The 14,446-nt window shown below is 50.3% G+C and overlaps 1 protein-coding gene across 1 annotated transcript; it reads right to left on the bottom strand.

Moving 5' to 3' along the window:
• Positions 1–2,162: 2,162 nt before the first annotated feature.
• Positions 2,163–3,085, bottom strand: MFIFM68171_09736 (uncharacterized protein; the record flags this gene model as incomplete). Its single annotated transcript, XM_071065155.1, has 2 exons — positions 2,163–2,567; positions 2,930–3,085. 2 exons carry the CDS (start codon positions 3,083–3,085, stop codon positions 2,163–2,165), a joined length of 561 nt encoding a protein of 186 aa, XP_070921256.1.
• Positions 3,086–14,446: the final 11,361 nt, after the last annotated feature.

The following is a 14,446-nucleotide window of genomic DNA, read 5'->3' as shown; positions in this document are numbered from 1 at the left end:
TGCCAACGTAACCGACACATCTTTAACACTCTCAAGACGGATCGAAACCCGACATACAAAGTGAGAAAGCAGTTTCACAGGGTCAACAGTTGTTTGTATGTTCAGCTGCTAGGCAACACAAAGCTGTTAGCAGAACTCAATTAGCAAAGCGCCACGTCAAACAACTCACTTCAAGGAAGGATGGCAGGTGTCTAGCCACAATCATAGTAGACATTTCTGACGCTAGGTAGGCTTCGCCTCGTGATTTTCAATGCCCTCTCCCAACATCCCATACCGCCAAGCCCTCCATGGCCTTCGCAACCGCCACACCGGTTGGCATAGACAGAAAATCCGTAGCTAGGATCGTCATAATACCTACCCCAAAAGCCACATTCCCCCACCTGTGCCTGTGGTGTGTCCTGATTGTCCAGCTGAATGCAGTGCTAAACAGCTGTTCCGTCACCTGGCCATTCTGGTGGTGGATGGTGATGGTGATGCACGGCGTATAGATGCAAGTTCTTCCGCCGGGGCATGCCATGACGTTGCAGTTTTCGTTGCGGTAATAGCTTAATGCCTAAGGCGTGGTTGCAAACCGCTCTTGCTGTCTTGGTAAGAGACAAAAGAGTGAGGAGAAAAAGACATGAGCCTGATTGTCACGCACATTGTGATTTAATTCGCTGGATGACTGCTTCGGCACGATCAAAAGATGGGGAAAGTTAGCTGGTATTTATGGTCCGAGCGAGTGGCAGATTGCCCTTTGGTCAATTATTTGTCATTTACAGGCCCTCACTTGGTATGGGGCATACGACTGATCGGTCAGCAATACAAACGGCCAGAGTGGCTTAGATACAGTTGCCAAGCTGTAGTCTTATGACGACGCTGAGCTATCCCACCGGTACATCGTGAATACAACCATGCGGGGAGTCATATTTATGGTACCTTCAGGTCCAGGTTGTCTGGGTCGCTTGACAGAGATAAAAGGCTCTTAGCACATTGCAAGATATCGGCAGTTGAAAGTTAAGAACGTTCCCCAGACACATTAGCCGATCGCGGAACAGATGAGTTGGTTGATATATTAATGTTGTCCACACCAACCATCTTCTTCATCCCATGAACAGTACCTCGCTAAAACACCCAGAATAATCCCGCCATATGGCGTGAAGGTGCTTGGCTTTATAAGCACACTTAATTAATGGTCGATGCGAAGATGTGCGGCCTCTTTGGAGTTCCATGGCTGCGCCAGATACCCAACAATCACGGTTCCTAGGTGCCCAGCGCATCGCCCCCAAAATATCAAACGAGAACAATACCCTCCAACTGCCACTGTAAGTACCTAACAGCTGGCAATCTCACCTGCTCTTTCTCCTTTGCCGTAGCCCTCTCCTCCTCCGTCTTTTAACCCAGGCTCTTCCTCTGCGATAGTCATAAACTCAAAAAGGGTTGACTTACAGAACTTACAAACCTCGAAATGATCCTCTATCAGCATACACCGTGGATGATGTGTAACAAACATATAACTAGTTTCTAGGGGTCTCACCTCCGGTAGATCAACTGATTGCAAACCTCTTTTCTGCCGAATACACGATGAGCGAGACGAGGGCCAGCCGGCTCAGTAAGAATCCTGTTGGAGGTTACATGTTTGATGTAGTTGCCTGGTTCGGCAAGGTTGAGTTGCAGGTCGCAAGTCTCTTTGCTTCTTTTGCTCGAGTTGCACTTCCTTATATAAATTATCCGAATCAGGGTGCGGCTGGCCAGCGGATTGGGGAAGTGTCCGGTAGTCACAAGATGTCCCAGAATGAACTGAAGGGCAGACAAACTAAATAAATATGAGAACGTTGTTAGCGAGAGAAAAGAAGCTCAAATGAGCAATCAGACTAATCGCTCTCCTCAGGTTCACCCTTCAACATAGACGCCTGTACCCTCAACCCAGAGCGCCGACGTCCGCTCCCCCTCCTCCGGCGTGTCCGGGCAGGCGGGGCCACCGGGACCTCGTCCACGAAAGGTTCCATTCCCAAAGGCAATTTTTATCCTTGCACTAGGTCTGGCAAAACTTCTCGGTGATGCTTTCCGCGAGAACGGGCGGTAGAATGTTCTTGCTCACTCTGGGGGGCCCTCCTTGTTTTGCCCGCTCCAAGACCTGGCACGGTGTGACAGACGTCAACTCTCCACTTGTTTGGTTCCAGTTATAGAATTGGAACGCTGAAAGAGCAACTCCCGATAAAAGTGGTGTCCTCCACAGGCTTTGGGAATTTTAGCGCGCCCGTGTGGATCCCTCGCGGCGGATACGCGTCGATCTTGCTCGCCTGGCACTTGATGGAACCCAAATAGAGCTTTTCCAGGCTCTCCTCGATAAGCTCCACGATCTTGTCATCGACTGGCGTCGTGAACTGCTCTTGCGAGGTGACGGTCGCATCCTTGAAACCAGGCCCGAGCTTGTGCAGGGTATAGCAGTGGCCGTCGATCCGGTGCGAGCTTGGGCTACCGCAGTTTCCGCTTGTTGTCGCGATGATGTACAGCCGGGCCTTGTCGAGAGCAGCAATGATGAAGCCGAGGCGGATGTTGCTGGCGAAGGCAGCCCTGGTGCTGTTCTATTGAGCTGGCTAATCAATCCCATGTAGCGTTGATCCGAGAGAAACCGCATGACGTCGTGCTCAGGTGTGAATTCTTGGCTTTGCCATATGTCCACTGCGATTTGTTGGGGAAGAAGTCGCGGTTCTATTCGTCTAGTGCGCCGTCGAAGAAGTTACGTAGCGTGATTATCAACGCTTCTCGTGATTCCTAAAAAAAAAGCTTGAGTGTCTCGTTCATGGCCTTGAGAGCGTCCTCCTCGGCTCCTCCCTGCGCTTTTCCTCCTCGAGATGTTCTTGCGCCGTGTCAAACGTCAGGCCCATCAGGTTGACGACATCTGTGCCCTTCCAGCTCGTTAAACCAGCAGCCATCCCGATGTAACCGAGAGCCTGCGATATGATTTCGAGGATTTCTTGGTGCCGAGATCGTCCTCTTCAAACTTGGCGATGTGGTCCATATCTCCCAGCACCACGCTCACAGGGACAACTGAAAAGGTCTGTGCGTAGATCTGGCCAGCAGAGTTGTTCACCTTGTTCATGACGGTCATCATCCAATATTCCTCTGGCAAGATCCTGTTTCCGGGTTTGTCCAACCTTTTGCAGCTAATGCTACCGTTGAGGACTTGTGCAGAGAATTTTTTACGATCAAGTTCCTTAGCCGGCTTGCTCGCAATGAGCTTCACATTAGTCAATTTGTCAAAGAGCATTGTCATAGCCCGTTTGTCGCCATGATTATGGATAGCTACAAGGTCCCGCACCGCCTAGCCCAAGCGGACCCAAGGTATATGGGCATTGAATTTGACGCAGTAGTCTATCGCTTGACAGGTACAGACTTGCGTCGGTATCCACTCCGTGTGAACATCTGAAAAATCCAGATGTACCTCTGCCTTCTCTTAGACGAAAGCAGTGTATCCGCGGTTTGACACTCGGACTGGCTGCTCTGCACAAAATTGGAGTAGTGCATGGAGGTCAGTAGGCAAATGCATTTTGCACCGCTGGTTCTTGGGACCGCAGTTAGATTAATGCGGCCGTTAGATATTCACCCCGGAAATGTTGCCCTACCTCCGCCTCCTTGCCGTGATATCGAACACTATCTAGCTACAGAGCAGCCTCTTGTACACGAGATCCGCCGGAAAGATGGCATGCAGACACACACAAATCTCCATGCCGAGTGACCGAACCGGTCAATATTGGCTTTGGGGATAGTCATGCTACAGTCCTTGATCTCAGATACGCTTTCCGCGTTATCGATGGCGACTCCTCCAACCGGACACGCTTTCCACGAAGACCCTTATTACCGCCGGAGTTACTCTGCAATGATGCTACAACAAACCTGCCTTTCAAAGTCGACAGCTAGCATCTTGGCTTATGCGTCAGTCGACGGCCTCCACCTACCGCCGCTTCGTTACTGACACTCACACTATTAGATGTTTTATACACTGACCGACGGAGCCTCCTGTCACGCGTACAGGAGCTTAGCAGAGGTCGTGGGAAGTGCGTGGATAGGTTGAAGTCTCTGAAGATCTATCTACTGCAGTAGGAGACTAAACAACTGGCTTAAATACACAAAGGAAATGGTCTGGGCGAGCTCACATGATGAGCTGCTGAGCTCGGCGGTGAGAGCCGAGCTCCACAAGTGCGATTTCCACCGCGACACCTCCTTTGCCTAGCGAGCGTTTGGGCAAACTGATGAGAACCTCCGGAATCAGTACGAAGAACACTATGCAGCGCTTGCCGATAATCCGTCTGAGTTGAGTGAGCTGATACCGGGTGAACTCGGGGATGGGTTTCGACCGATATTGTTGTCACTATTGTGTCTAGATGCCACCCGCAGGTCTTTGGTGGGGGAGCTAACACACAATAAATGGCTCATGGAAGAAGATACACATTGATTACTCTCAAGCTGTCAGGCCAGCCATTCCCATTTGTCAGACAGGCGTGTAGTGAGGTAGGCGGTACCCTGCTGCAGGTATACCAAAAAAAAACTGTCATCCTGTCCGGGCATTCACTTAGCTCGCGTTGTCTTGATGAGCTCTCCGGCGCTGTTGCAGAACTGGATCGGTTTCTCGCTCAATTTGTTCCACGCCGGTTGCACCCACTCCCCAGGTAGGTGTTCGGCCCAATCCTCAATGTCCGTCTTTACCCCTTTACAGACAAACGCCCGCCCAGTGTCGTCCCTTTTTGCGTTCCACCGATCCCGGCCAGTCCGCATCTTGAGCCCGGCTCTTGTGGAAATGGCCACTGGCTTGGCTCTATTCTCGTCAAGCTTGGGTTCCGGCCTGGCGTATTCTACAACTGGCTTTGGCTCAGAGGTAGTGATACTGAGATCACTCATAGTGGCCTCGAGATTCGACGGTCGCGGGTCAGGTGATCGTGTTGGCGGTCACTCTGTGCCTTGGAAAGCTGCACGGCAGATTTGATTCTGTATCGGATTCCAGAACTGAATATGTTCGCTGGCGCCTTCCCCAGCCCGGAAGAAGGCATCCGGCTCCAGGTATACAATCCTTTCCTCTTCGTCATATATGTACCATACCGATTTCCCGTCAGCGGTAATGTGGCTGACTGGGACACCCCCGTCAGCCTGGGGCGCGAGTGAGGTTCTGACAGGGACGGAATCGGTGTATGATGCGTGCAGCGCCTTGTCGTCTAGGCGGATATGTTTCTCAAACGCCTCGCTCCCGATAAATTCGGTCTCGTCTAGACTCACACGAGAGTGTACTACGACGTGTCTACCTGTCTTTCACATCGCCATGGTGGCTGCGGCTATAGACGCATGGGGTAAAGGTCGGAATCGCTTTCATGAATACCGGTTCTATCATTGAGGGGGTTAGTCCAGATGTGTATCACACTTAGCGTGTGTGAATTTAGAGTTGTTTACAGGATAGTTGCGAACTCGAAAGCCAGCAACTCTTGTTTCCTCCGCTGCTCTTTTACCTGTATCATCCCACACCAGAGATTTACACGTTAAAGATACGACTTCTCATGTCGATGGGTCTGATCTGTTTTTTGAGCCAGTTGAGGACAAAGCCAGGCCAAAGCCTAGCCGCGTTTTTGCTGAATGAAGAGGCCATGTATCTAACCAGGCTGACGGGGAAACCAAGGTTAAGCTCCGGGACAGGTTATGGGGAGGATTATTGGAGGCAATGCAGATGTTCCGGCACGATTTTGTCTCCTTACATACTCTCCACAACTCAAAGTGCACGCGGGGTATCCGCGGGGGTTAATGTGTAAGCCACGAGTTGCATCTCTGCCTAACTCGCCTGCAGCAAAACAAAGTACGAGCTATTCTGTAACACCACTAGAACTCGCCGTCCAATGTCTGTCTTCCGGCCAACGGCAGAAACGGTCTGGATCCCTGCGGTGCGCCAAATCTGCCAATCACCGAGTTTCTGAGGTTGTATAATTTGTCTCTCTTACGTCCTCCCCTGTTGTTTACATTATGAGTTCGAAATTCGGCGTGGAGAAGTGGAATTCTAGATACCTAATCATTCATAAAGAATTACCCATTTATCAAGCCAATCTCCTAGCGCCTACACTTTACTTCCTCCACTTTGTCCTTAGGCTTCCGGGACCGAAACATCCACCGATTGTCGAGGTATACTGCCTGTTTTTCTCCATCTTCTGAAGATATTTACCTCACCACCGGTACATCAATGTAAAAACAGTAAATCAAATTTTGGGATCTTGAGATTTCCAATGCATCCACTGAGTTGGGGAAAACTAAGCCCAGAAGACAGGGTCCCTCTGATCAGAGGGCCACGCTTACTAAAGGGGCATTGCGGGGGCTGGAACTTGGTGTAGGCCCATTTTTCTCTTGCACCATAAGTAGGGCCGTCCTGGCCATTGCTCCTTAGACAGGACAATTAATTCAGTACTCTTCCACACCTGTTGTGGGCTCAATTGACGAGCTTCTTCTGCGTGCAAAGCGATCTCCCTCTGATCAGAGGAAGCTCTATCTGCACATATTGTTTTGGCCTTTGCCCAGGAGTAGAGACTTAATTTGTAGCAATGTCGCCTGACCTGTCTTGTCCATCTTGTCTGTCTGGCATTTGCCTACCTTTGCTCTCCCCCTTGTTTTGATGGATATGTGGGTGTAGATGTGTGTTTCTGCACTATTTCAATACCTTTAAAGTCTTTTCTTCACCTCCTTCTTTTCTAACCTCAGTATAACCCTGTAATTATCAACAATATCCAAAATTATATTAAGACAGCTTGTAAAGAGGTTGTTCTGGGAACACGTTGAGGGAGATGGATCACGATGTCTCAGTACCGAAAAGGTTTGATTAGCGGGCAACAACTTCACGAATAGCCTCGTATTGTTATTGAGACTCTATTGAGACTGATTTTTCTGGATTAGAAGTCTCCTACGTAAGAGAGTTCTTTACAGGGATCTTATCTATCCTATATTGTGAAATCATCCGGCATCATTCGGTCCGTCCTCCTGGCCTTTGTCTGAAGACTCTCATTACACTACGCTCCACCAACTCTCACTATAACATGATCTGTACCAAACAGATAAAGAACGACCTTCCTATAGATATATACTGCTAGGTGCTATACAATGCCAAGTTCCGGCAATAGTAATACAACAAGCGTAGCTAGTTGCTCTGGATTAAAGACGATTTAGACAAAGACAAGACGATGTTCCTCTATAGTGAAATAACTAGCTTAACAAATCTATCAGCAACACCACCATTCTCACTTTCCTATCGAGCTACTGACTTATGTATTAATTATGCTACTGCTGTACTACGTAGCTTTATCTATTTGCTTGTTAGTAAGAGCTATTCCCTTACCTAGTCTCAGGTTCTTTGACTTGTTGGTGTAAAGTGCTGCTTGTGCCTGTTAACCCACTTCTGTAGGCTCATTCCAATAGACCAATCAAATCGCACAAGCAAAACTTACACCAGCTGGAAGGAAATGTCAGGTGACCCTCTCTACAACGCTCGGGTCACAGAACCTCCCCAGCTTCCTGTTGGAGGTCTAAACAGTCAGAGCGGGAGAATATTAGTCCGAGCCCCAAACCACTCATGCGTAAATCATGGCTCTGACCTCAGCCGAAAACCCTTTTCCGGGGAAACATGTCAAAAATTCTTCGATACAGCCCAATTAATCGTCATGGATATTTCAGTTCCCAGCCTCTCTACTAGCTTCATCTTCAAACTCCTCATCTTGCTATGGTTTCCAGGATGGGCTTCTTTCCCGCAGCTCAGGCCAAAAACTGTACTTACTATCTTCGCTGCCATAGTTTTTTACCGTGTCTTCTCTAGAAACTGGTGGGTTCTTGTCCGGCGGCCTTCTACAACCGTCAGAGTCCCATCGTATGGCCTTCCAGCATATAAGCACCCTCCACTCAGCCATCCCAGCTCGGTTCGATTACTGAGATTACGCAAATCTCAAGGTGGGGTCATTCATTTCAAGCTCCTTGAATATCACTTGAGTCAAGCGCCACCGTTCGAGGCACTCTCCTACACCTGGGGGGGTACGGAGCCCCGAAGAGCCATTCAATGCGATGGCCATGAGCTTTTGATCAGCAACAACTGTTTCATCATGGTGAATCGACTCTCCTCATCCCACAAGTACCTGTGGATCGACGCAATTTGCATTGATCAGAGGGACCTTCCAAGCTCCATCCAAGAACGAAATATGCAGGTGGCACAGATGGGACATATATACGGGAGGGCGTCGCGCGTTTGCGTATACTTAGGGGAGGGAGATGACACGACCGACGCGGCATTCCAATACATCCAATCCATGAGTTCGGTCCCGTCCTTGCCGAACGGAGACCCCCTTGCAAAAAAGATCGCCGAGCTAATGAAAGGTGAGGAAAGGCCCGGGGCAGTCATCCAGTGTATTCCTTTGGCTAAATATTTGAATAGCTCGTGGACACCAGTCTCTAATATGGGACTTTTTAAGTTTACCGTGGTTCTCTCGTGTCTGGACTATACAGGAAGCTGCTCTTGGCGCCATTACCGATGTGATCTATGGATCGAAGAGCCATCCGTTTGATGAGACCGCACGGGGAATTTTCCGGCTGCTCAAATGGATGGATAGGACGGATTTCCCCGAGATGCTACCACTGGCGGAGAACTTGTATATTCGGTACCATCTAAGAAAATTTATACGGCAAGGAAACCCCGCCCAGTTCGAACCAACCAGGCTGCTGATAACGTCACTATCTTGCCACGCAGCGGACAGCAAGGACCATGTATACGGACTCTATGGTATCCTCGGGAGGCTAAACATTCCCTTACCCAAGCCGGACTATAATCTTAACGGCGGCGAGATACACAGACAGTTCGTCGTGACATTGATCCAGCACACGAAATCCTTAAGGCAGATACAAACATGTCCCGGGCATTTGCCAAGTGTGAGCGGCGCGCCATCGTGGGTACCCAATCTCGAGGGCGGCTTATATTTTGGAAGGTTTAAACAGGCATATGCAAGCGATTTCTCTAACGCCCAGTTCGAGCTCTTAGAGGACGCCCGCGTCCTCCGGACTTTCGGAAGGCGAGAGGACACTGTCTTGTCATCAAGCCAAGCGATGCTATGGTCCGGCGAGGCACCGCTCGGACAACGCGATAAAGCTGAACTCAGATCCGGTTCAACCAAGAGCGTTTCAATCCTGAGGTCTTGGATGGACTTAAGCGAGAAACCCAGCGTCCAGGCCCGCTACAGTGAGGACGGCGGGGCTTACGGCGCATTTATCGAAACTCTCACACGCGGCATGACCCGGCCGTATTCCGATTTGGACCATGAATGGATGAGTGCCTGGGGAAAGATACTTGCTCGAGACTTTTCCGTTGGTCCTATCCATTGCAGATCTGCAGCGTTGGATTATGCTAGGGACCAGTATCCGTATGTTGAGGCCATATTCGCCGACCCGGATCTGAGCGCTATAACGCAGACAGAGGAGTGGGAGACATTATGCGTTCTCTATACCCATCCCTGGACAAAAGAACTGCAGCGGCAGATCTCGATCACGTCCCGGGACTGCGCCTTTTTTGTAACTGCAGGTGGACTTATGGGAGCTTGCCAAAGACCCGTTGAAAAAGACGACACTCTTGTGATTCTCTCGGGCATGGATTTTCCAATGGTTCTCAGGCGAGAGATGGGGTCTATAGACCGGTATGAAGTGATTGGCCCGGCTTATGTACCGGGAATCATGAAGGGAGAGGCTTGGATAGAGCCTTCGCCAGGATTTGAAGCATTTGACCTCATATGAAACAAGGCAATTCCTTGGGGGCCAGCACCCAAAACATGCTAGATGGTCTGTATTTTGGAGACAGCCATGAGATATTTTATCTGCCGAACGCGATTTAGCCTCTGTTCTCCTGTGGGCTATAGCCTACACGTCGAGGTGAAAAAAATTTGACCGGCAACAGAAGGAACGGCCGGAACGGGGAAGGGGCGGTAGGTCGACGTCGAAAGCATTCTCTCAGGAGAAATTTTAAAAACTAAGAAGATATCAAGCCGCTAAGTAAGTTTATGTCATTTGACCTGAGTTCGAGCAACGCAGGATTGTGATGAAGACTTGTTGTCCCGTGGTTGTGATAAGTATCTTTGCTTCTCATGATGGTACCCTCTGCCGAGACTACCCGCCTCCACGGTTCCGGACCGCGAGATTAGTACGTTGGGACTCTTGTTGTAACTAGGTACAGTATAGTACCAAACAAATACTCAAAACGGTACGAGCGCGGCACTTGCCTTAGACTGGGAATAGTACACCTTAAACAAGTATTTTGCAAATTCTGAGGTGCCGTATTAGAGAGTACAGAAAGGTATCCCGCACGAATTAATCGGCGACTGAGTTTGCGAGTCCATCCCTCTATCTGGTAAAATGATGCTTGAGGAAAGTGTATGTGGGTGGTCATGTGCCCAGAAAAGATTTTAACTCCATTTCGAGCTGGTGTTCACCCCTGCCTTTGATCATTTTCGTTTCGTTAGCACAGATTACTGCTCACTGTGCGGGCATCACCATGGCTCGTTTCGTCGGAATATCAAGAAGGAGCTTTTGAAGAAACTCGACAAGGAGAAGGAGCGGTTAAGGAGAAAAGGACGAGACCCGGACAAATCGATTCTGCTCTCGATCCGGACGTTTTCGTACAGAAACCCGCGGAATTGATCTCGGCCAGCAGCTTTCGACCGTGGGTTGCTGCGAAAGCGGTAAGCAAGCATGCTATCTACAAGCTGGCCAGGTTAGCGCGGAAGTGGTATGTAAATCAGAAACTGTTGTTTGCGGCCCTGTTTACTACGCGCATTCCGGGAGCCAAGCAATGCGTACCTGTAGAATGCGCGGCCCATTAACTTAAGGCAGTGCGATGATGAATTCGCGGACTTGAAACTCGAGTTAATGTAAATTTAACATGTGACAATTTACGCGTGCTTCAACCCGGAACAGAGATGAGGTGGTTTGTGATTAGGAGAAGATACCACGTTACTCTGAGACGAAACTCAAGTGCGCCAAAAATCCATTTCCGTTTCTAGAGCTGAGCTCCTGCTGCTTTAAGCTGAGCTGCCGCTGAGCGATGGCTGAGTAACGCGGAGCTCAGGCTGAGGCGGGCTGAGCTTGGGCTGAAGTGTAAAAGAGGGACCCACTTCTGGGGTCGCAGAGGCCCAGATCTGGGACAACATCCCCTATTCTGGCCCCGGCTAGACTTTCCCGGCTCGGGAGAATCTGACTGCAACTCGTTTGACGCTGCGCTAATTACACGATTTCACCTTCTTACCCTTGCTTCATTGTCGGAATATTTACCCGATCGGATAGACATAACTACGCCTAGGATTGTATATGTTACTATTTCCTACGTGAAATAAGTCGCGCCTGCGAGACATGTTCGCAATCTCTGGCTAAGTCAATTCTTCGGCCTCCGGTGGATGGCTATGTTCGGCTCTAAGCGGTTACAGTCTCCCGGTAATGAAGGATCAGGCAGATTATGCACGGATGTGCTCCCACGAATGTTGATATGTGGAATGCGTCTAGCTGCTATATTTCTGCCCCCTCCATGGCCACTCATGCCCCGTAAACCACATGTAACTGGGATCTGCCCTGTTCATCAACAGTGGTGCTGAAAAGGAGCGGTTCGAAAATGGCGGTTAGCGGGGCGGATTCTGCGTCTGTGATGTTGCCTAAGCGGCCTGAGATGGACCCAGGGCTATGTAAGAGGTTGATTGGTCATTCCCTTATGCACATCAGTTTCCCTGTAAAGAAGATGGCGGAAGGTAATGATTCAGGCATCTAAGCAACCAGGGATGAAAGGATCTTGCAAGCCTTCCCAAAGATAGACGATGGCACTCTGGCGAAAAGCCGCCAAGTCGGTATTTCATGGCCAAGGCCGTAGAATCCGCGTCATGGCCCAATTCTGCCTATCTGCGGTAAGCATGCGTCGACAGTGACCTCATATCCCTTTATCCGTTAGGATTTATGGTCTGCCTGATGCCTGGTTGCTGGTGCGTGGATCCTTGGTTAGCATAGCCATGCCATGCCAACTGATCATCTTGGTCTCACAGACGGTATCGCAGACGGCATGATCAAACATCCTACAGTTTCTTAGTGGTATTGCCGACCATCTGCTGGTTATAGGCAAGGCAGACTTTGGGAGAGGTGGATTCAGGAGATGAGACCAGGTGAGAAGCGATGAAATGAACGGGCGCAGGGATGTCAAGTGGAAAAGACGGGGATAATGGCGGGGAATGGGCTGGTTTCTCAGCTCTTCATGGGAGGATGGGAGCTGTCACGGGATTGATTCTGGGTGATCTGCAATGGGAATCCGCTGTATGAGAGCCTTTGACACCATCTCTCTTGCCATCCTGGAATGTGACATTCACACTCAGCCTCCGAGCTATCTCCTGGTTCGTTGAGTCATATGATAGATGGATCTGCTACGTCCGGTTGCCTCCTTTCATGCTGGTGGATCCAAGTCGATGAGTATGCCTGCTCGGTCTACATCAGTCACTCCGAAACGGGCGTCCATGGAGCCTTTCATGCTGTATGAGGCCAACTGGCCCCTGAGGCAGGTATTGGTACGAGACTCCTTTATTGGCCACCACTCCGGCGTCCCTCTCTCGGCATCATTCATATGTGTCCATGACTTTCACTGCCATACAGCGTCCTTCAACCTCTTCGATCGGCACTCCCCTGCGCCCCTTCCTTGTGGTGCCAACATTCCTTCAACTTCACGCCTTCCCCCCTTCTCCACTCCAATAGTTTTTCAGCCTATAGCATCCTTAGGCTTTGGTTCCGGCCATAAGCAAGCATATGAAGGATCAATGGATTCAGGAGATGTGAGCCCGGCCCGTAAGCGATGAAACTCTCTACGGCAAGGATCAGAGGGCATGAGAGGCTCGTGACTGGGAATGGAACATGTTTCTCTTGGCTCTGGCTTCTGCCACAACGAAACATATGCCCTTCCTACGATCACCTTTGTCAAAACGTGCAAGTTTCCATCTCGCCTTCTCCGTCATAGCCATGCTGCAGGTACCATTCATACGAATCGCCAGCTATGCGTCTCGGAATTCGCCTAGATTCAAGACTCTGGATGAAGCAGCTGCCTCCACCTCTTCTGCTGATGAGGAGAACTTTCTCGTAATTGTAGCAGTGGCCATATTAGCTTGCGTGACTTCTGCTTAGGCCAGATTTATGGTTGACGGTCTCCTCGGGACACCCGAGCATAGATGAAAAGGGGCTTGGCCACAGGTGGTCGGAGAAGTTGCTGGTGGACCACCAGCTCAGCTGGACATAGGGCGCTATAGGGAGGGGTGCTTGGGACGACAGAGTCAAGTCTGGAGCTTTGGCCACAAGGGTTCGAGGCTTGGACTTCGGTAAGAAGAGCCTAGGAGGCCTCATACCCTCGTGAACGGCTCGTATCGCCCATCCCGGAGCAATCCTCCTCACATGCCTTCTTCCTTCAAGGCTGACTCCGCCGCGTGAACTTGAAAAATTCACTGGCCTCGGCATCATTCTGTCTTGCATGAATCCGCACCCTGAAGCTCAGTTTGGTCTGCCATCCACCGTATGATGGTCGGGGGATAGGCATATGAATACGCCAAGGCACATCCTCCAGCTGAGTGAAATCGGTCTCCAGGACTTGGCCAGTGCGTAGTCGCTCTTCCCTGGCTTCTTCAGTTGGATGATCTTGGCGTTCCTCCATTGACTAGGGATGTCACCCTCTCGAAGTGAAGTCTGGAACAAGAGGAGCACTCTGTCTTTGACTACTGGCTAAAGCTGTTTCCATACCATTGCCAGGAGGTCGTCTTCCCCGGGTGCCTTCCATGGTTTGGCGGACAGGGCATTCTGTTCCACCTCTTCCATTGTTAGGCTCTGGCATGGGAAGCATTACATGTGGGGATCCACATCCTTAGGTGACGTTTTCTAGGATCAGAGGTAGGTGGCGTGGATCCAGCGGTGCCCCCCCCCCCAAGATCAGCCGTCACGCCAGCCGCAGATATTGCCCGGAGTAAGCAGGCAGCCCTGGGAGGTACTTGTTTCGATACGGCAAATGCCAAATACCGATCTCGCTCCATGGATTGGCTGGAAATCCATACCTTCATTGGAGAAGCCAATCAAATGATCTCCTGCAAGCAGCACTTCGCACTGATCAAAAGGCAATCGCGCCTGGAATTGTGCCCTTAGACTCGAGGTGACGAACCAGCTCCTCAGTCAAAGGTGGCAAGCTGCCGAAAGATTACAGAATTCAGACAGTCGATTAGCACTACCTACATCAGTTTGTGCATATCCAGATTTGAATCAACTCCTTCCAATGCATGGCGCTAGCAAATTCTACGTGGTTGGCTGGTCCCTGGTCCCTGTCCCGCTACCTCCTGTCCTCCACGGCGCTTCAGTTCACCCATACACGGAGTGTGCTCCCAAGGTCCCTGTGCGTGCTGGCGCCGTTCTTAGG

Source organism: Madurella fahalii (genome assembly GCF_045866475.1).
Source record: "Madurella fahalii IFM 68171 DNA, scaffold_5, whole genome shotgun sequence".
NCBI lineage: Eukaryota > Fungi > Ascomycota > Sordariomycetes > Sordariales > Madurella > Madurella fahalii.
The sequence above is the reverse complement of the archived record's forward strand: the minus strand, read 5'-3'. Positions and strand labels throughout refer to the sequence as shown.